We start from the raw sequence: 23,709 nt of genomic DNA on the forward strand, positions 1-23,709 counted from the left end.
AGCTACAGAAATGAACAAGGAATACCGTAACTGCTGTAAACAAGACACTTTTTTTTTACCTTGGTCCATGTACTGTACGTTTGGCAAGTCTAGACTTCAAAATAGTTATTTATGCAAATATACAACACCTAATCACAATGCTATAGAATATTTGGTTCTTGGTCAAGGTACTAGATTAGTATGTTCTCTCACAAAATAACTATTCTGTGTTATAATGCCATTTGCTTCTATGTTAAGCACAGCAACAACTACAAAAAAAAAAATGGTCAAAGAGCATAGTGCAGAAATCCAAAAACAACCAATCAGCAGGCATCTTTAGAAATATTGACTACTGTAGTGCAGTGTTGCACAACTAATCGCTCACTATGGACTGTTGGAGGTCTGCAGGACTATGGATGTAGGTCCTCAGACACCCAGCTGCGCAAAAGATCAAATTCAGTATCAAAACGAAAGACAAACTTACTGCGATTTTCTTGCCAACAAAACTGCAACATGAAAAAACAAACCAGACCAAAAAGAAAGCAGCTTAAAAAGACAACCCTGCGCATTTGTTTTTTGTTAAATTAAAATGGGCCTCCAAGCATTGTACAAAATCAAAAAAGCATCTTGGACTTCAATACTCACCTTTAATCAAGAGCAGCCCCCCTCCTGCATTACCAGTTTTGTTTAAACCAAATGATGTCCTCAAACAGACATTCTACAAATGAATTGCATCATGGTCCTGCCCTTTAAGGAGGCATTCTATCATGGCACCCATTATTCAAAAGGATATTAAAGCAAAGAGTGGCGCTGATGTTAACAGCAAAGGTTTTCCCTGAGCAAGAGAAGGTGTGGAGAGAAAGAAATCCCCCCCCCCCAAAAAAAAATACAGCGTGGGGGGCCTCCAGGAAAATTAGGGAAGGTAATTAAGGGGGCCAAGCCAGAAATTGATCTTTACATATACAATCCCTACTACTCATCAAGCAATCCCCAATAGGGTGACCACATTTTCAAACTACCATTCAGGGACACCCTCCCTTCCCAAAAATCAGATTGTGCTGCAACGAATCACAGCACAGTGATTGGACACAGGAGGCGGGATATATGATTTCTCCAATCACAAGCAGGGGGCAGGATTGTGCTCCCCCAGGCATTCCCGGCCAGGACAAGTACTGTCAGTAAGTAAAGCAGTGATGTGGCGCCCTTTTTTGGGGGCATCAGATTGGCCCGGGGGGGGGGGGGGGTGGCTGTGTCAGTTTCATTCCAGGACATTGTATTGTCCTGGAATGAATGTGCCCGGGACAGACCTGAAAAATGCGGGACTGTCCTAGGAAATCCGGGACACGTGGTCACCCTAATCCCCAACTAGGACAAGGTTGAGATACACCGGAGCAGAGCTGGTCCTATGGGTAGGCAGCACATCACATCCTTGCCCACTGTGGCCCCATTATTTGGGATTTCTAGTTGAAATGATATTCCTGCTTGACCTTTTCTTTGCAGTAACTTAGAAAGGATCCATCCTAATGGTACCCATAGACAGAACGGTACAATGCCCTGGTATAAACATGTACAAACTCACTGCTGAAACATGAATGTTTTATCCCTTGTGCAGACAGTGGCACTGGTCTGCTCACTGGCAACATCAGTCAGTCAGTTAATCTTGAAATGGGCGAAAGGGATCCAAGAAACCCTCCACTGAAAAACAGTGCCATTCAGAAGTGAAAATCTCTCAGGTGTCAACTTTCCCCTTGCATCTGGTATATGTATGCAATAGTATATCATACTGAAAGTCCACCTTATATTCAGCTTGGAAAATACTCACAAGCCAGGGGAGTTATGACTAAGCATCTATCCATGATGTGAAACCTGTTAGCTTTTTTGTCCCCCATGTCCACTTTCTACCATTGATTGCAGTGTTGCATGGATTTTTGGATGTTATACAGCTTTGGACTGTATCCTTTGTTCATTTTGTTTCAATAAATCGCCTATCAAAGTGCGGCAGTCCAGGAACATTTCTTTTTTTCCACAAGCCAGGGGAGTCACAGAGAGGAGCAAAATGGTAGAAGCCAATGGCTTACACAAACTGATTGCCCCTTGATAAAATGTTCTTTAGCAAGAAGCTTCCATAGTCTTTTGGCTCTCCCCTCTCTGTTCCTCACTTCTATTCTTGCATTTGCACCCTTTAGTTTTACGGTTTACATTTAATTTGGATTTTAGCTTCAAGCTAAATAAAAAGTTGGCTCCTTACATTAGATATGCTGCATTTTCCCAGATCGTTCTTCATATAAATATACGCATATCATTTCTACTGGTGCTGGATCTGAGAACCAACCAGGTACAAAGTCTCGATAATCATTTGGATCTTACATGCTTAGGCAAGTATCTGTTATCACTTTGCTAAGCTAAAGATTTGCCTAGTGGTGAAATCAGGTATTGTGGCAAGACTGTACGGACATAACCCAAAAATCTCTATACACTTTATTGTATTTCATTGATGATCTCTTCTACTAATGTAAGTGGCAGGTAAAGTCCCACTATTCCTTATGAGGAGACTGCAGATGGTCTAAAGGGGTCTCAAGGTGGTAAAAGATTTCTATGGAAAGCAGAACTCAGCAAGCCGGAAGATTATTTTTTATTTTTTTTTATTTATATAGAAGGGACATACTAAGTCTCTTCTGCTATAAATGCTTCTTACCTTCCTCTCCACAATCTTCTCTGCACTGTACTTTGAGGTGTGCATGCACAGCTCAGTGTATAAACCTGGCTGGATGCCCGGATGAATGAATTTTTGTGTGCATGTACAAAACCCAGAAGACGTTGGGGAGAAGGTTAGTGCCCGTGACATCCTATCACTGTGGAGCAAAGTATAGGTGGAGTTTAGCCCTACTTTAAGTTAAAGTATCTAGCCAAGTTCCTCAGCCATGTCAAACCAAGAGTTTATATCACTCCAGGCCCTTTGTGCTCAATAAGGGTGTAGGGTTGATCGGCTTGTCCCCTACAGCCAGCTGCAGAGTAGCATACAAAAAACAAAAAAACAAAGTTGCGTCCCCTAGGTTTACGCCCGCCAGTTTATTGAAAACCAAAGATCCGGCCTTGCAAAGTTTCTCTTTCACCAGTGACGTAAGGAAAGAGTGCGGATTAATTTCTTGTATGGTTTTACATAAACCACACAAGTATGAAAACCTGCCCTTCCCTGATTAAAGATCAAAATACATCTTATGTATCCATTCAGCAATTTTAAGTGGCTTCCTAACAATCACAAACACATTAAAGTTTAACAACACATACAAAAATGACATTTGAAATGTTACCCAGATATACACAAATCAAGAAATATATTAAATAGTGGTTATAGGAAAGGTTATATTAAGTAGCCATGAACTTCATAATTGACCAAAGTTATTGCACGCTTGGGTAATCTCAAGTGCAGTTCCATGTTACCGATCAGTGAATTCCATAGTTGGATAAGGGTGAGTAGATATTTTGGTAGAGGGGTCAAATTTTGTTGTCCTTGATGGAATAGGAGGTGGTGGTGGGGGTTTCCTCAGCGATTGAGAGAAAGAACCTACTGGGATTGTGTTCAGGTTGCTATCAAAAGTAGACTGCTGGAAGCCATCAAAATCTATGCCATTGCTGACTGACCTATTTGATATATCTGTAAAACTGTCGTCATCAAAGGTTACCCAGCTTTTAAGATTAGACTCAGCCACTGAGGCAAAATTATGGGGCAATGATAGACTTTTCTCCGCTGGCCCTAGGGTGAATACTGGCTTGCTCTGCTGAAGCTCAGGTTGGCTTGTGGAATGAAATTGCTCACATACTCCAGTTGGCAGTAATGTAGGACCAGTCAAAGATGTTGGGTTCTTGAATGGATTTCCGGCATTTGCTGATCTTTCATTGATTGGGTTGAGTGAATTTGTAGTAATGGATTTGTTAAGGAATGGATTAGGGGATATTCTCAGACTGTCTTGCGATACACTCCGGCTTGGGACTGGAGGCAGTATGGGCAGGCTATTGACGGTATGAAGATTATTCTGTACTGCAGAAGGCAACAGGACTGGCTCCCTTTGGCTTGCTGATGGAGCAGATGATATGGTGTTGAGTACAGGAAGCTTGTTAATGGGAAGGGGATCTAAAGAGAAGTCCGCAAAAAGATCGTTTTCAAACTGACTTCTAAAGCCACTGACTCCATTAGTTGGATTCTGCAGGGAAAAATAGATACATTATCATGAAAATAAGACAATAATCAATAGGAGATCATGTAGAGCTACCATCTATTATCTAATCTAGCACAAACACAATGGTATGTCATGAAGAATTTTACAATGTTATCTACCAGAATGAGCCATTCACCAACGACATAAAAAAAAAAAAAGGACAGGGTCAAACATAAAAACGCCTGGTTTTGACTAGTGCCCCATGAAACATTCATGCAATAACTGAGCTAAAGTTTCAATAAAACTCTGTGGTTTAGGCAAAGGCTAAAGACAAGACCTGTCTTTTTCCCCAAAATAAAAGTTGCTGACTTTTACCGCTGCAGTATAAAAGCTGTTAAAGAAATGTGAAATTTTGTACGATTTTAAAGGTGAAAAAAAAATAAAAAAAAATTTAGAAACACCCCAGTGCTTTAAAATGTCCATCTGGAACCCTGAATCACAGCAACAACAAAAAAAAAAGTTAAATATTCTTTGTTCTTATTAAGGGCAGGCAGTGCGATATCTATGCCATATACTGGTTTATGCATCTCTCCAATGTATAATTCAAAGGGTATAAAACATCGCAGGGCACATTTTTGGTGGACAAATCTCTTTGGCAATAAATTTAGACAGCTGGCCCATGTCAAAGAATGGTGGTTGTGAACATTCTGTACACAACTTCAGAAATGGCTATAAGTAGAACATGAATATCTCTTACAAGACTGTGGTGGTCCCATAAATAAAATAGGTAGTAATATGATTTACAAAACAGATCATCTCCGCGCCTTTCTTCTCCACAAGATATTTTGCACATATCTGGAATCATGGTTAAATGTCGTATCCAACAACCTTTTACCAAATTTGTTGCACTATAACTGGCATCGGTGACCATTGTCAAAATCAGTTAAATAACAGAGAAGCTCCTTCAAAAACTGTTAACACGTTAAACATATACAAGGTCTGCAGCTGTAAAAGTTACAGGGTCAATCCGCCTTAAAGTGATATTTCAGATATGGTGGAGTCCTGTGGGCTATTACTTGTTGGCGTCTTGTAACCTGTAGAGACTCCATCAATGAGTACTTCCCAGGCATTGCCATTCCAATTGTAAATGCAACAGGGAATGTGGCAGGAACCTAGGTTTGGAACAAGAGTCCCAGCACCGGAGTCCCTGTAAGAAACCCACAGGCGTTTTAACTCCCCAGCATCCACCAAACATTGAGATATCAGTTTTGGGTGGACTGTACATTTAATAAAATATTGCATGCATTAGGTCATGATAAAGAACACCAACACACTGATTGTACTTAAGACACACCATGTAGGAATTGGGGTCTTTAGACAAAACCACATTGTATTTGCCAAGCTCCCCTTCCTTTATTAATAATGGAATGTCAGAGTTTTTGTTTTGCCAAGGAGGGATTCTATAACCTGTAGTAGTTTCTCATCCTCCTTTCACTGTCTGACCCCATGTGGACTCACACTCACCCCCTCTATTGCTAAATACCATCCTATTTTGTTGCACTTGCTCTCCCCAATCCTGTCCTCTTTTATGCATCCAAGCCTTCCTGCTTTCTTACGGGAGACATGCAGGCCTTTTGCCATGTTCAGTGATGGGCACGCTGTAGAATACTCCCCGTAGGATGTGACAGCAGACTGCACATGCCTCACCTATGCCCTTGCCTGTCCCCAACTTCCTTCAGCGTACACATCCCCAGCCATTCTCTTTGGGGAAGGAATTACTTGGTGGCCCGCTCTGGTGGTAAGAGAGCTGACTTGAGTGGATGCCAAAAACAGCCAAAAAAAGGCAAGATTTGCAATATCACAATGTTGAAGGGTGAAGAACTGTTGCAGAAGGTAAGATGTGCAAAAGTGGGGGGGGGGGGAGCCAGCCAAGGATGGATGTTTGAGAAGGCTGGTGTGCAGGGCTGTATCCTGGCCTAGGCCAACAAGGCCCAGGCCTAGGGCAGCACGTTGCAGGGGGGCAGCATGGAAAGAGTCCCCACCGGCTTGCGTTACACTGTTAGTGTAGCGCCAGTCTTATGGGGCGTACTGGACAGAGAGGCAAATTAATCTAGTGCCCCCATAAAGCAACCGCACTGCTTTCGGACAGCATTCCGCAACTGTGGGGGGGGGGGGGGGCGGAGCTTCTAATTTTGTCCTATTATCCTAAACCACAAACCTTCCTCACTGTGCTATGTATTTTTTGCTGCACCATTGGCATGGTTATATCTTCTTTGTCCTCTCCATAAAATTTGTAAAATTTTGTGTCTAAAGTAGAACTATAGGCAACACTTTTCTTTTAGGGAAGGGCGGGTCTTAAACAGCAAGGGGTGTGGCCTTGACAGGAAGGGGTGGGTCATATTTAAATTAGGAGGTGCACAAGTTTAGTCAGGCCTAGGGCAGCACAAAACCTAAATACATCCCTGCCGGTGTGGTGGGATATCTGTCAGGTATGGGGGGGTGAAGGTGGCAGGGACTTGGAGACTGAGGACAAGTGACCGTTATCTAGGAAGGGGGGGGGGGCAATATTTGTCAGGCAAGGCTAGGGCATTAAGAAGGATGTGAATAGGGGAGGGGGGCAGAAATATGGGGCTTGTGAGCTGGGGGAACAATGGAAAAAGGTCTGCCAGCTGGGGTAAGGGTGTACAAAAATAACTGATATTAGCAGTATGAAGGACTGGAGCTGAATTCTGGCCCCTGCTCTGAGCACTGTCCTGCTGTGCTTAGCTGCTCTAAACTGCAGGGAAGACCACAGGAAAAGAACCAGCTGGGAAAAGATGTGGGGATGTGCAGCCTGGAGGAATAGATAACTCTGCACCCTGCAGGGACTTTGGGGCAGGAGCAGTAAAGACCACAAAGCAGGGAGCCAGGGCCAGACAAGGACAGATAGGAAGGAGGTGGAGTCTGCTCCCGAATCCCCAGGTTCTCCTTCAGGGGTTATCCTCCAACCTCTCCTTATCACACGTCATTGAGCATAGCAAGTAGTCAGAGGGATCTCCCAGAAGACAGCTGGTAGCATAGTGAGAGCATAGAGTGGACTTGATTGGGGAGAGTGCAGTTAGATAGGATGGGAATTGGGCAATAGAGGTAGAAAGGTAGAGCGTATGGGGTCAGAGTGTAAAGAAAAAGAAAAAATCGCTACTGGTTGCAGAATCCAACCATTCAACAATTGTGTATAGCAGAGTAATTAGATTATGCGCCTCTTTGGGCCAGGGATTGACATTATTAGCTCCCTGTAAAGTGATGTTGAATATGTCAGTGCTACGGTATATGAAGAAGATGATGTAGTACTGTGCAATAAAGATACCCATATATAATTCCATTAAAGATAAAGGCCCGGATTCACGTAGCACTTACGCTGACGTATCTCGAGATACGCCGCGCAAGTGTAAATGTGCGCCGTAGTATCTATGCGCCGTGCCCACAGAACTAGATACGCCTGAAAATAGGCTTCATCGGACCGACGTAACTTTCCTACGCCGGCGTATCTTGGGCGCATATTTACACTGGCCGCCTCATTGCAAATATGCAAATGAGGGAGATACGTCAATTCACGAATGTAGTTGCGCCCGGCGCATAATATACGCGGTTTGCGTAAGGCTTACGTCCGGCGTAAAGTTATTCCCCATCTATGAGGCGCAGCTCCTGCAAAAGGTATGGACCAGGGAACAGCCGTCGTATTTTACGTCGTTTAGGTAGTAGTACTTGAATAGGGCTGGGCGTAGGTTACGTTCACGTCGTAGGCAGTGATTCGACGTATCTTAGGCATTGGATCCGAAGCGATTCTGAGCATGCGCACTGGGATGCTTCCACGGGACGGCGCATGCGCCGTTCGTTCGGCCCATCATTTGCATGGGGTCACGCTTCATTTAAATGGATCACGCCCACTTCCACCTACTTTGAATTAGGCCGGCTTACGCCTACGAATTTACGTTATGCTGGCGCAACATTGGGAGCATTTGCTTTGTAAATTCCATGCTTGCCTCTCTGCGTTGCGTCGGCGTAGCGTAAAAGAGATACGCTACGGCGGCATATATATGCGCCGATGTATGTGAATCTGGCCCATAGTAGTCCTCATGAGCGAGGATTTCCTTTCACCGACTAAGTAATATCATATGGATAGGATAGAATATATGGCTACATGAGGACATCACCTACTCCTGTAGTTCCCACAGTTGAACAGCTTGCAGTGCGTTACAAACAAAATGTGATAATATTTTTTACGTAAAAGAGGTTTTACAGGAAACCAGTATTGAGAGATATAAAGGATTGATGATGGTTATGTGTTCTGAGACTATAAAGCCTGGAAGTTAGACACAGCCAGAACATTTCAAAGCAAGCGGCCATCTATAAAACCTGCTCAAGCTGATAACTGGGAACTTTTATGAGATTTTAGTATCTAAACCTTCATTTTAAAAATGTAATATTTCCTTCACAAATGCCTGCATATTGTTTAATTCTTGCCCCCCTCCCCCCCTATTTCCACCTAATGATCCTGCAAGTTCCAGACTCTATTAGACGTTCCTGTGCTAGGGTGACAACGATGTTCTAGCCAGGAGCATTTTTTTCATCCTGGAAACACACGCTACTGCTTGGCTTTCAGCTCATGCACAGGTACCTTTTTTATTTTTTCATTGGGCACAGTGGCGTATCTAGGGTATGGCAGCCACGGCAAGTGCCATGGGCGCCATATGAAGGTGGAGCTGTTGAGTGCCTGGGCAGCAAGGCACTTCCCAGGGTCTGAGGGTCTCTTCTTCCCTCCTCCTGAGCATAGGCAGGATCTCCTTTTCAGCACCTTTGCTAATGGACAATGGCAGCGCTATCCCTGCTGCGTTCAGCCACAGCCTCCCCTGTTCTCCCAGGCTCTCCCATTCTATCTGCTCAGATTGGCAGCGCACAAAGAAGAAGGAGGAACATCAGTTTCTCCCTCTCCTCTGTGAAAACTGAGGCCTTAAGTGATGAAGAGTTCATCACTTCCAGTATCGGTTCTGCATTTGCCTGGCTGGCATCTGATAAGAAAGCAGCCAATTTGCCTTGGAGGGCAGAGGAGGGATCAGGGGTCTAATAAACCCCAGATTTCTCCATAAAGAGGATAGATCACTACCCAAGGTATCACAAGGGATGATAAATATCACTAGTTTTGTTAGCTGTTTTTTTTTTTTTTTTAAGATTATCTGAAAGATGGGTTTTAAATGTTTTGACAGGGGCGCAGTTTCAGTGCTTGCCATAGGCACTATTTTTACTAGATAAGCCTCTGATTGGGCACAAGTGTATTATAAACCAGAGCTATACTTGGAGGCTTACTTTTACCCTTTGAGAAATATTTTTTATATACATTACTATGTCAATGTAGTTCAGCTATTAAGCCTATTGCAATATAGTTTAAAGGGAGCTGTGCCATGGGACCTTTCCCGCTGAGCACAGCCCGCATACCCTGTGGTAGATGGTCCTGTGTCACAGTTTTAGAGAGTGCATAGCCAGGACAGGAAGCGGAAAAGAGCAAGACAGAGCCATGCAAAGTACTTAGAATTTCACAGAAATAAAATGTGTCTGAACCTAAAAGCTAATGTTCTGTAGACACCAGATTTTTAGGGTGATGGCTTATTTAAACGTTTAAACCCCAGTCAGGGCTGCTGACCATGCAGTGGTGTCCTCCCCCCACACCGGATAAGTTAAATGCTTGTTTGGTAAGGGGGAAAAGTACAAATGCTTTATTCCTTGCTCCCCTGGCAGCTGGTACACTCCTCCACTGGCCAACATTCTCTTGGGTGGGTCCTTGCCATCTTCATGTGCAATGCTGGACTGCTTGCCCTGAACTGTACGTGAAGATGTTGAAGAGCTGTGACTGGTTGGGTAAGGCCGGATTAACAAAGGGGCTATTGGAGCTGCAGCCCCAGGCTCGTACATTAATACAGGCCCAACAGGGGTGGACCGACCATTTGGCACTGCCCAAGGGTCCGGTAAGGGGCCCTATAATAGGTTCCTGGTGCATCCTGCAGCAGGGGGAACCTGAAAAGTCAGGGGTGATTGGTGGTGCGGGGTTGTGTTGGGGGCATTTACAAACACGGATTTCCCTGTACAGCTCTCCATGAAGCAGATGAAAGACATTTCTTCTCCTCTCCCTCCTGTGGCTTTCAGCTGCTTCATTGACAGCCATAGAGTAAGACTGGTGCTTTTATTGAAATAAAAACATAAAATTGTAAGAATAAAATTAAAGACCATCTCCCTCCCACCAAAAGAAAGCATTGTAAAAAAAAAAGGAACAAAGATATAAACAAAAGAATAAGGGCTCATTCATACGGATTCTCACAGTGTGAATGAGCCGTTTGTGCGACTGGAGCCACCACTTACTCTATAGGGATGCATCAAAAGTTGCCATCCTGCACGTGTTTTAGGAATGGCAACGTTTGTGCTTTTTTGTTGAGGGAAAAAAATAGGGCTATACACTTAGACTGAGGACTTTAGTCTACACCTGTAGTCTCAAAACTGTGGCCCGAGGGCCGGAACTGGCCCTTTGCTTGCCTCTATCTGGCCCTAAGGGCACTATTCCACTAACGAACACCAATGATAAGGACACCATTCTCCCTACTGACATCAATAGGACACCGTTCTTCTCATTGATATAAACTATGGGGTATTATTCCTTCCATTAAGATCAATGATGCTGGGGCATTTTCTACTGTCACTGTCGCCAGTTTGGCCCCCCCCTGAAGCCTGAAAGACAGTAAACTGACCCTTTGATTATAAAGTGAAGACAGCTAGGCAGGGCTCAAGTCCTGCGGGAATGTGTGGGAACGGCGTTCCTGCACTTTTTTCACAGCAGGAACGCAGTTCCCTTTGCAGACTAGAGCAGCCGAGCCGCCCGAGCCAATTGCTTTATAGAGCAGCCGACGAGCCGTCCGAGCCAATCCTTCACTAAGCGGCGATGCCCAGCTCGAGTCACTGCTTAAAGTTCTTTCTAAATCCCGCGATAACTCGCGGCAGACCTCCGCAATGTCTCCTGTGAACAATGACAAAAGCTCCCAGGAGACATTGCGGCATCGAGGAAGTGACGGAATACCCGCACACTACCCGATGAATCCATATACAGGAAGCGGTCAGTAACATAAGGGATTACTAAGGTACAGTGGATCGGAAAAAAAAAAAAACATGCGGTTTAGTAATTAAGCATATGAGCGTATCATTTTTTTTGGTGGGGGAGTGGATCTTGGGTGGGAGTTCCCACACTTTTTTCCCCCAGGACTTGACCCCTGCAGCTAGGGAATAAAATCTGCCAGTGCTCACTGATATTGCTGTATAACTAGGGCTTCCCATCATCTTTTACTCCGATTTATCCAATATAAGGTGCTTTGCATGCACCATACAGGGAACACTCCCTTCTATAGGAAAGATAAGTGCACAGTCACTTTGGGTATACTTGCCCGTTTCCCTCTTGAGTGGTTTTCCTCACTTCTTCAGGAAGAGAAAGAAAATTTCCCCTATAACTAAATAAATTGTTCTAAGTCTTGCGATACTATGTTTTGGCTGGAGTTTGGCTTTAAAGGATAATTTAAAGATGTCATCACCCCCCTCCTTCTTTATCATGACACGACAATGCACGAGTTATGATGGTTAACCACGTGATAGTTATCGGCTACATGAATGACAAGAAGCCAAGGGTGTCACTAATGACACGGTTTAGGGTGGAGTACAGACAATAGGGTTAAACTGTTCAGATACCTTTTACCCTGATGGCTGCTCCTGCTAGTGATAAAAAGACAAATATTGAAAAGAAAAAAAGACATTAGAAGAAGAGAGACAGTGAGAAAAGACAAGCATGCAGTCATTGTTCCTAAGGACATTGTTTTTATTAGTAATATATTCTGGTTGCAGAGTCTGGTGAATATTGCAGTAAGCAGACAGAAGGACGTGTAGGACACAGCGACATTTCTACCACTCAAAGGTTTTTCAACTACATGTGTGAATTCATAGCTTATAATTACTGTGTTTGTGTGGATGAGGGCTTCTATTTCTTCCTACAATCCAAAAACAGAGAGATAGGTTAATGGCCTCGCCTAATCACCCTACAATATGAATGGCTGCAAAAAGGACATCAGACCCAAGTTCCTTTGAGGAATGGGGGTGATATGAGTGGTTCAATGTGCCCCATAAGTAGTTGTGTAATATGGGGGTAACATTAGACATGCAGTGCTGTCTGCTTAGACTGGCCATATACGTTTCGAATCTTGGCCGATTCAGCAGGAACCTGCCGAGATACGAACCGTGTGTGGGCAGGCTGAATGTAACAAGTTGATCGATCAACTTGAGTACAACCAGCCTGCCGGATTCACTTATAATCACTGTCTTCTCCCGGTGGGGACGTCTTCCCCTGCCTGTCCCCGCTAGGAGCGGACAATTGCTCGTCAGGAGGGATTACCCTGTTAGCACTGGCTGTGTTGATGAAGGAATCAAGTGAATTTCTTTCCTGCAACCCCTGGTTGCAGGAAATAAATTTGCACCGTCTATGGCCTGCCATAGTCATGCAGCACATATATTGGGCTTTATGGCTTCCTTTGATAAGCACTCTACATATTCTGGAAACCAATGTAGTATACTGCAGCTTAGTCCTTAGATATGCCCACCCTTCTACCCAGCCCCACCATTCACAGCAGCCGTACTACAGCTTCCATAAATGAAACAGGATCTATAAATTGAAACGACTTGTCAATTATCCGCACGTCCTTCATTCTTAGATCCAGTTCCATCCATTGAAGCTATAGTACGGCTTCTACGAGTGGTGGAGTTGGGCAGAAATGGCAGGTGTAATCAGGCTCTATTAATGGCAGCTTGTTAGGTGTATTAACCTCCAACATCATAGAAAAAATTATGGTAGCGGGGGGACAGGACACTGTTACTACTAACAGAAGAGGAATCCACACAAGGGACACATCCTACTGACTGTAAGTTATGTCCCTTGTTCTGATTTTTCTGTTTTTGATTTTTCCTGCACTAGGGCTTCAAACGCACTTTCTATAATAGGATGACAACATTGCTCCTCCATAGACACAATACAATAGGTGATGTCGTCCAAGAAAAAAAAAAAAAATGAAAACGAATGCAGCCATCATTTCTGAGATGAGCTTTTATATCCAAGTGCCATCATATCTAAGAAGTGCAAGCAGCAAAATAATAATGTGTTCTTGGCTTTAGATATGTTGTTTTTTCCTTGTGGCAGTCATTCGACAAAGAACTGATTGTTCTTGATGGTATCCAGAGGAAGACTACCATGCAAGGTCCTTTTGGAACACTGCCACTTGTAAAACCGTGTTCCGATTTCACTGACTGCACCAGAAACTATTTTTAAACTTAACAATGAATACGAATGAGTATACCTGGAAACCCATAATAAGATTGTACGTCTGATTAACAAAATGAGAAAAAGCAATTATTCTGTAAGCATTTTCTATCAAAAGCACAATTTACATATAAACAATTTTTTTTGTTGCCTTTTAAATAAGCTAGAATGATGTCAATGTGTAGCCAATGAGACCTTTGCTGATGGCCAGCTATTTGCATGCTATTAAACAATTAATAACATGCTCCATAACTTGGGCTTAAAGTGTTAGTTCACCTTCGTTTGTCGTGGATTGGCAAAGGTGCAGGTCCAATGTAAAAGTGTTAGTTCTCTATAAACATGCTTTCGAACGTCATAGCTATGATAGAGATGGGAGTTGACGGCCTATTAGGGCCGAGCACCGGTGGAGGGGAGGGCTCATGACGGTTTTCCCGCTTGGGCTCTCTTGCTGCCTTTTTTGGGAGACACACACACCCATCAGGGATATGACTGTTATCTGTACCATGTATTACACAGTGTGTCTCTGTATATATATATTTCTGTCTCTGTACCCAAGTTGTTGTTATAATTGTATTGCTGTGGTCCGGACGGACTGGCTTCTCGGTTATAAATAAAAAAATAAAAAAAAAGTGTTAGTTCACATTTTCAGGAAAAATGAAAGGTGAACTAGCACCGTATGCACCTCCCTGTTCCCTGCTGTACTCGCCTCCATGGTTGAAGGGCGGGCAGTTCCCATGCAGCCATTGTAGCCGCCTGGAGATTTGAAATCCCTGCTCTACTCCCACTTCTCTCTGCAGCACACTTGGAATGGATCAGAGCAATTCTGATTGGTCAGCTCCAGAACAGAGCATTGCTCTGATCTGTCCTGGAAGCTCTGCACAGAGAAGGGTATTTCAAATCCTCCGACAGCTCATTACACATAGAGGCAACCCAGCGGGGACCAAGGGAGGGTGTGAGGGTGTGCAGTGTTAGTTCAGCTTTACATTTTTTCTAAAAAGGTTAACATTTTAAATTGGACCTGCACATTTGCCAATCCATGACAAAACACGTTCACTCCGATACAGGTCATTGGCAGCAGCTTGGACTTACCTCTACACTTCTCTCCGCTGTCATCCCATTCACCTAAGGGAACAAGGAGAAGAAGCCCTGTGTAAGCTTCAAGTCCAGAGCATACACAAGGCTTAAGACTTTTCCTGCCCCTATGTGATGGCGCTGGTGGCTAAGCAGCCAATTACACCAGCGCTGTCACATGGATGGAGGGGAGTGAGGCTTACATGCTTCCCGATATCTGGAATTAGTGGTGTTCTCAGATGCCCAAAAGGTAGCAGCAGAGGAGAAAAGAATAAGCAAGAGATGCCACAGGGGCCAAGATGTGACCCTGTTGCTCTGCATGATGGAAGCACATGTTAGCTTTTAACCACTTGGAGCCCTGGCATTGTACGACGGCCACAAGGTGGCTCTACAATGGCGGGAGGACGTCCTCAGATCCTCCGGCCACCGGGGGGCGCGCGAGAGTCGGCGGCGGCGCGCGCGGTCGTGGCGCATCAGTGCGGTGCCGATGCGCATACCTGGCGGCCGCGATGTCCGCCAGGTACCCGCGATCAGCCGTTACACAGACAAGGACGTGGATCTGTGTGTGTGTAAACACAGAGATCCACGTTCTGTCAGGGAGAGGAGACCGATGGTGTGTCCCTTGTACATAGGGACACAGATCGGTCACCTCTCCCAGTCAGTCCCCTCCCCCCACAGTTAGAATCACTAGTAGGGTAAACATTTAAGCCCTTCCTCGCCCCCTAGTATTAACCCACATTTATACAGTAATTAGTGCATATTTATAACACTGTTCGCTGTATAAATGTGAATGGTCCCAAAATTGTGTCAAAAGTGTCCGATGTGTCCGCCATAATGTCGTAGTCACAATAAAAAAAATTGCAGATCGCTGCCATTACTAGTAAAAAAACAAAAATAATAAAAAAATATGTCATAATTCTATCCCCTATTTTGTAGGCGCTATAACTTTTGCACAAACCAATCACTATACGCTTATTGCGATTTTTTTTCCTTTTACCAAAAATATGTAGAAGAATACATATCGGCCTAAACTGAGAAAAAAATTTAAAAAATGGGATATTTATTGCAGCAAAAAGTCAAAAATATTGTGTTTTTTTCCAAATTGTCACTCTTTTTTTGTTTATAGGGCAAAAAATAAAAACTGCAGAGGTGATCAAATACCACCAAAAGAAAGCTCTATTTGTGGGAAAAAAAGGACCCCAATTTTGTTTGGGAGCCACGTCGCACGACCGCGCAATTGTCAAATAAAGCGACGCAGTGCCGAAAGCTGAAATTTAGCCTGGGCAGGAAGGAGGTATATGTGCCCAGTAAGCAAGTGGTTAAACCTTTGGCGACTGCATAACACATACATTCGGCAGCAAGAAAGGCGAGCTTCAATGCCCAGCCGATGCACATATGGCTTCACAGCTCACAGTGTGTTCCCAATACAGAGACCAATCTGTCTCGACAGCTATCAGTCAAGGCTTCTGATTGGGATGCAGAGTAACGGGCTCCTGATCACATGATCAATGTGAGAGCCAATCACAGAGGTCATATGATACGGAAGCCTAGTTTCCGGCATTAAAGCATACTAGCATACTTGATTGGCTGATGGGAGGCAGTGTTAAAGCATTCGTTCATCAGAAGAATCTGATGTATCTTTCAATATATGTTCTCACTGAAATCTAAAGAACTTACTGGTTGAGGAGCGACATTGTCTGAAGGCAGATTCTGAGCGGAGCGGCTGCGGGGAGGTGCCTGCGGAGGCGTGTCTAGGCTCTGCGGAGGTGGTGTGTGAGAGGTGGGATCTGATGATGTCGGCTGCATAGGTTCTTGCATCTTTTGGCAGGGTGGTTGGGTGGTTAGACTAGGCTGAAGAGGGGCTGCTAGTTGGGGTATCATAGGCTCAGGAAGAGATGGGAATGCTGAAACAGATAAGAGAAATTAGAACACAATCATCTCTACAAAAAGGCACACTGCACAAAAACAATAACTTCCTGTTCCCACTTTTAGAAGTAACGCCAATTCAGGGGCATACGTACAAGAGTCGCAGGGGCCACCATTGTGACTCGGTCCCATGCTCCAGGGGGCCCGTGCGCCCTCCCTGTACAGTAGAGGGCATCTGTTCCTCTACATGCTGCTCCTGCCGCCTCCCTATCCCTGTCCTGCCACACTCACGCCCCCTCCCTTTGGGGATCTGTCAGATATAAGAGCGGGGGTGGGGTTTTGGGTTTTAATTAATAGAGTCCGTGATCGGTACTGTTCATTATTATTTTATTTTTTTTAATCATTGATAGCTGAGGCATAGTAAACTGTTTACTGTGCTTCAGTTTATGAATGAACAGGAAGCTCCATACTGAGCTATTCCTGTTCATTTGTTCTGTGCTGCTGAGGCTGCAAAGAAAGGGACTGATGAATCTGTACTTAGTCCCTTTCTCTGTCTCAAAAGTGAGACATCAGGAGTCTGTTTAGACCCCTGATATTTCACCAAAGCCCCCCCCCCCCCCAACAGTGGCCCTTAAAATTATGTAAACAACAAAAAAAGACAATAAAATAGTAAAAAATATTCTTTTAAATAAAAACAAAAAAAAATAAAATAAACTACTGACACCACTGGTGGAACTACCAGGGTCACAAAGGTCACACTTGCGACAGGTCTCTGGCGTTTTGCCACCGAGGAAGGATCCCAAGACGGCAGGAAGGTGACCCACTGTGGGACCGTAAAAAAAAGGGTCCCACGATGGGAGTAAAGGGCCCTGGGATCAGTGGGAAGGGCCATGGTCAGGGGCCAGAGGGACCCTTCATGGTTTCCTGCACTGGGGCCCTGAAGATTCTAGTTACACCATGTATGAATGTATCAGCAGTGAGCTAAGTAAATTAGGTGACCCCTTTGCCTATGCCCAACTGGCTTAATCACTGAGCAATATGCTGATGCAAGGCCAATGGATTGGACCATTCTGAGGATTTGGCAGAGGCAGATGAAGGACAGAATTAAGAGAAACATGTTACATACTGTAAAAACAAACAATGCAAGGATTTCTGTCATTGGAGAAGAGGAAAGAAAGGGATGGGAGCCCGTTGGGACTTCCTTCAATGTAAGGGCCCTTTCACACTCATCATTTTTTCTTCCGTCTTTGCCTTACCAAAAGCAGAAGGAAAATACATGACCATTAAATCCTATGGAACCAGGCAGTTGGGGGTCAGTTGAATTTTTAAAAAAGTCCTGCATGTTGCATTTTTGGTGTGGCAAATAGAAAAAGGGCACCTCCCCATTGAAACAAATGGAAATCAAAAACGTGTTAAAAACAAATCAAAAATGCACTTGTGGTTTACGTTTTTGGTGTGCTTGAGTCACATCTCCTATTTTCACAGGTGCAAAATACACTGCAAACGCATGTGTGTTTTTACTGCGTTTTTTGCAACGGAGCAGTGTAAAAATCAGTCTAAAGCCTCGTACACACGATCGGACTTCAAACAAACTTTTCCGTGGATTTTTGTCCGAAGGGAGTTGGCTGGGCACACCCATAGCATACACACGCTCAGACTTTTCTGCAAACGTTCCAAAAACTTCCCAACATCACGTGGTTTTTCTGCTCTTTACCGCCACCCTTTGGTCAACGTCTGCTATTGTTGGTTGATTTTAAAATTGGTTCTGGGCATGCGCATTTGTACTTCGGAGATTCCTGTACACACGGTCGGACTTTGCACCATCGGACTTTTGTTGCCGAAAAGTCCGTTTGCAGATCGAACTTTTGTCCGATGAAAACCAAAAAAGTTTGTCCGATGGAGCGTACACACGGTCTGATTTTTTGGAAAACTTGCTCATTTTGAAGTTTGTTGGCAAAAAGTCCTACCATGTGTATGGGGCTTAAGATCCAAACCTATTAACCCCTGTAGCGCCATAAGTTAAGTGCAGTAAAGGAGACTGGAGAAAAGATTTCCACAGGTATCGGCTGCATGCAGGACATGGAACATACTTCATTACAGGTAATTACAGGTTATAAAAAAAATAAAATAAAAAAATGTAATGATCCTTCCGCTTGTAAGGACACACTCTACCTTTTGGAGGCTCAGCTGCTTTGACAGGTGCTGGGGCGGGAAGTCTGGCTTGTGCTGGTCCACCATGGCTTTGAGGAACGCTTATTACCCCCGCACGGGGAGGGATAGTCTAAGGGGAAAAAAAAAAATCATCATTTACATAAATATTTTCCGTTTTACTAATGAAATCCATTTACATAATTCGTCAGGTTGAAAAAAAAAATAATAATAATAATAAAAAAAAAAATAATAATAATAAATTATATATATATATATATATATATATATATATATTTATATATTATTAATATATATATATATATATTATTAATATATATATATATTTATATATTATTAATATATATATATATATTATTAATATATATATATATATATATATATATATATATATATATATATATATATATTTATTAGGGCTGTTACTGGTTAAAATTTTTGTGTTCGATTAATCGTTTTTTTTTTTTAATCGACTAATTTACGCACATACAGATACAACTACTTTTAGCTGATCTCCTTGCATTGCAACTCTGCATTAGTCAGTGGTAAATGTGGTATACACTATATACAATCACTCGATACTAGTTGGTTTCCACAATCCATGACTTCCCCCCCATACCGTAATATCCACATCTTCCCCCCCATACCGTAATATCCACATCTCCCCCCATACTGCAAGAATATACACATCTGCCCCCCATACTGTAATATACACATCTCCCGCCATGCTGTAATATACACATCTGCCTCCCATACTGCAAGAATATACACATCTGCCCCCATGTGTACATTACAGCATGGGGGCAGATGTGTATATTCTTGCAGTATGGTGGCAGATGTGTATATTACAGCATCTGCCCCCATGCTGTAATATCCACATCTGCCCCCATGCTTTAATATCCACTGTGCCCATACTGCAAGAATACACATACACCGGCTCATAAGTATAAATGAAGCATCTGCCCCCATACTCCAGGAATATATACATCTGCCCCCATAATGTTACCACACACAGGATGGTTGTCCACTCTTACCTGACTATACATCAGGCAGGCAGACCCTCCGCAGAGTAGCTGATGGACACGTGCGGTGCGCAAGGGAAGATGATACAAGCAGGCAGGCGAGTGATGATGATGTCAGCCCGCCGCTACTCAGCTGCCGCCGGGTGGACCAAGATGGCTGCGGCTCCGGAGCTAGGCCGAAGCCGCGGCCTTTCCTATGGGCGAGACCGCAGATCTCACTCTGCGGATCTTCCTCGATCAAATTTTTTTTAATCGATCAAAGAAATTAACGATTAATCGGCCAATTAATCGTCAATTTCCGCAGCCCTAATATATATATATATATATATATATAAATAAATCGATCGTACAATCCCATATACCCAATTCTATACCCACAGTTGATCCAGAGGAAGGCAAAAAACCCCAGCAGAGCATGATCCAATTTGCTTAAGCAGGGGAAAAAAATCCTTCCTGATCCTCCGAGAGGCAATTGAATTTTCCCCGGATCAACTTTACCTATAAATCTTAGTACTCAGTTATATTATGTACATTTAGGAAAGTATCCAGGCCTTTCTTAAAACAATCTACTGATCTGGCCAAAACCACCCCTGCAGGAAGTCTATTCCACATTTTCACAGCTCTTACTGTGAAGAAACCTTTCTGTATTTGGAGATTAAATCTCTTTTCCTCTAGTTTACAAACAGGAAATTATAAAACCCAATTTAGCACAAAGTATTTAATCAACTAAAATCGAAGGGGAAGAAGGGCAAGGATTTCAAATCTCCAGAATTTCCACAATAGCTGTGTGTGTGGGCACTGACAGCTCATCACCCACAGAAGTAAGTACAGCGGGGACCCGGGTTAGGGGGGGGGGGGGGCATAGTGTTAGTTCACCTTTTAATTTTTTTTTTCTCAAAAAGATGAACTTACCCTTTAACCTCTTAAGGACCGCCTCCTGCAGATATACGTCGGCAGAATGCCACGGCTGGGCACAAGCACGAACCTGTACATCCTCTAAGTGCCCAGCCGTGGTCCCAGGAGCTGAAGAACGGGGGGAGCTGTGTGGCAGCTTCATTGATCATGTGTTTCCTAATATAGGGAAACATGATCAATGACGTCACACGTCCAGCCCCGCCCCCCTACAGTTAAAAAAACATATGAGGTCACACATAACCCCAACAGCGCCCCCTAGTGGTTAACTCCCAAACTGCAATTGGCATTTTCACAGTAAACAATGCATTTTTATAGCACTTTTCGCTGTGAAAATGACAATGGTCCCAAAAATTTGTCAAAATTGTCCGATGTGTCCGCCATAATGACGCAGTCACGGAAAAAAAGCTGATCGCCGCCATTAGTAGTAAGAAGAAAATAATAAAAATGCAATAAAACTATCTCCTATTTTGTAAACGCTATACATTTTGCGCAAACCAATCGATAAATGCTTATTGCGATTTTTTTTTACCAAAATTAGGTAGAATATGTATCGGCCTAAACTGAGGGGAAAAATATATTTTTTTTTATATATTTTTGGGGGATATTTATTATAGCAAAAAGTAAAAAATAGTTTTTTTTTTCAAGATTGTCGCTCTATTTTTGTTTATAGAGCAAAAAATAAAAACCGCAGAGGTGATAAAATACCACCAAAAGAAAGCTCTATTTGTGGGAAAAAAAGGACGTCAATTTTGTTTGGGAGCCACATCGCACGACCGCGCAATTGTCAGTGAAAGCGACGCAGTGCCGAATCGCAAAAACTGGCCAGGTCCTTTACCTGCATAAAGGTCCGGGTCTTAAGTGGTTAAGTTGAACTAAATTCACAAATGAAAAACATAAAATTGACTTGTTAACTGCCAATTGATTTGTATTTTTGTCCATCTATTCCTGAGATTTACACAGCACAGCCAGGTGTATAAAATGCAATTTAAGAATATAGTGATGCCCGTGCATCACCTCCAGTCTACTGCGTAAACCATGAAAAAGCAGAAACAGACTGATGAGGTCATCCCTCTACTCTATCTTCCAAGCAATAGGTTCCTTCTCAGGTTATTTGCAGGTCATACACCTTACTGGCTCCCAGTCCTGCTCCCCCATTCTCCAGTCTGAGTGCTGTCATAAAGGGGATTGGAAGATGCTGGTACCAAGTCAAATTCGAGTAGTTACGGGAGTATTTAACACACTGGTGCAGCTGTGCATGGTAGCCAACAGTGGCAGCTGCCCACAAGGGGTGTAGGAGTACCACCCTCCTAATCTAATCATGGATTTCAATGGAGTTTCCCTTTTTCTTTTTAAGCACGTGATTAGAGCCTGAGGCTCCAATTGGTTTTAAAAAGGGTGGGCTTGGGGCACAGAGCACTGCGAGTTAGGGGGCTAGGTTTGTTTGCCGCCCCCACAATCCGACGTTAGTACAGTGTTCTCCCCCGCTGAGCTGTTGTGTTTCCCCCCCCCCCCACCAGAACACTCCAATCAGCGCTCTCTACCATTGGCTGAGAGCACTAATCAGGAGACGGTCGGCTGCTGGTTTTCCAGTATGCGCGTCTAGCAGAAGCCTTACACACGGTGAAATGTCGGCTGGTTATCATTGAACTGTCCGATGTCGGCCCATGTGTACGGGGCTGGAAGGTCTGTGTAAGGTAAATTAGATTGTTAGCTCCCTTGGGTCAGTATGGATTTGAATAAATCTACTGTATGTACTTTGTAAAGAGCTGAAGAACTTGACAGCATTCTATTCATGAACATGATAAAAAAGAAAAAAAGAAACAAAGAATAAAAAAAAATAACACTCACCGGCCTGACCATAGCACATGGCGTGGCAGATGGAGGTCCAAGCGGAGGAGGGGCTTGTCCACGAGCTGAAAACAAAAATGATAAAATTGTAGCCGATTTTAAGTGAGACCCTGTCGTCTGATGACTTGCAGGATTCTGGTTTTGCCCCCAAAATGGCAGACAGGAGCACCAACACCCAGGACTGAATTGCTATGTTAACATCACTAGTAAAAGCAACACCCATACATGCATTATTAGGAGGACAGATGCCCACTAGATCACTACATTAGCATTTGGAAACGATGGGGTTCAACGATAGATTGTATTATCACAGTAAGACATGTACTAGTGTTCAACTCTCCTAATAAGCCTTGCACCAACTCTTCCCTGTGCCCTCCCAACACCAACTCTTCCCTGGGCCCTCCCAACACCAACTCTTCCCTGGGCCCTCCCAATACCAACTCTTCCCTGTGCCCTCCCAACACCAACTCTTCCCTGTGCCCTCCCAACACCAACTCTTCCCTGTGCCCTCCCAACACCAACTCTTCCCTGTGCCCTCCCAACACCAACTCTTCCCTGTGCCCTCCCAACACCAACTCTTCCCTGTGCCCTCCCAACACCAACTCTTCCCTGTGCCCTCCCAACACCAACTCTTCCCTGTGCCCTCCCAACACCAACTCTTCCCTGTGCCCTCCCAACACCAACTCTTCCCTGTGCCCTCCCAACACCAACTCTTCCCTGTGCCCTCCCAACACCAACTCTTCCCTGTGCCCTCCCAACACCAACTCTTCCCTGTGCCCTCCCAACACCAACTCTTCCCTGTGCCCTCCCAACACCAACTCTTCCCTGTGCCCTCCCAACACCAACTCTTCCCCGTACCCTCCCAACACCAACTCTTCCCTGTGCCCTCCCAACACCAACTCTTCCCCGTACCCTCCCAACACCAACTCTTCCCTGTGCCCTCCCAACACCAACTCTTCCCTGTGCCCTCCCAACACCAACTCTCCCTGTACCCTCCTAACACTGACATTCCCTGTAATCCCAACATTTAAAATTCATACACACAATTGGATTTTCCACAGACAAAGCGTCAGACTTTTGTACAAAGAGTGTTGGCCATGATCTTGTCTTGCATACAAACGGCACACAACTGTCGGCCAACAAACACAAACGTAGTGACGTACTACATGTTTTTTTCAGTTCTTTATCCCCACCCTTTGGCCACCCTTCTGTTAATGTTGTGTTCGGTGAGCATTGCTTCCGAGAATGCGTGTTTGTACTTTGGACTTTTGTCTGACAGACTTGTGTACACACACTCGGAAAACCCAGC

At 44.0% G+C, this 23,709-nt stretch overlaps 1 protein-coding gene across 8 annotated transcripts in view; it reads right to left on the reverse strand.

Annotated features, from left to right (window-relative positions):
* Nucleotides 1–1,973: 1,973 nt before the first annotated feature.
* SYNJ1 (synaptojanin 1) overlaps nucleotides 1,974–23,709 on the reverse strand; it is a 198,603-nt gene continuing 176,867 nt past the window's right edge. For 5 of the 8 annotated variants that reach the window (XM_040338878.1, XM_040338882.1, XM_040338881.1 and 2 more), the window contains 4 exons: nucleotides 22,401–22,465; nucleotides 18,619–18,727; nucleotides 16,258–16,484; nucleotides 1,974–4,181 (listed from right to left, as the gene is read on the reverse strand). In XM_040338878.1, the coding sequence (XP_040194812.1) occupies nucleotides 3,417–4,181; nucleotides 16,258–16,484; nucleotides 18,619–18,727; nucleotides 22,401–22,465 (1,166 nt within the window). In that variant the 3' untranslated portion in view covers nucleotides 1,974–3,416. Of the gene's footprint in view, nucleotides 4,182–11,894; nucleotides 11,919–13,621; nucleotides 14,632–16,257; nucleotides 16,485–18,618; nucleotides 18,728–22,400; nucleotides 22,466–23,709 lie in introns of those variants that run through there. The other 3 variants (XM_040338885.1, XM_040338884.1, XM_040338883.1) reach the window with 3 other exon arrangements.

The sequence above is a fragment of the Rana temporaria genome, chromosome 2, assembly GCF_905171775.1.
Source record: "Rana temporaria chromosome 2, aRanTem1.1, whole genome shotgun sequence".
Lineage (NCBI taxonomy): Eukaryota > Metazoa > Chordata > Amphibia > Anura > Ranidae > Rana > Rana temporaria.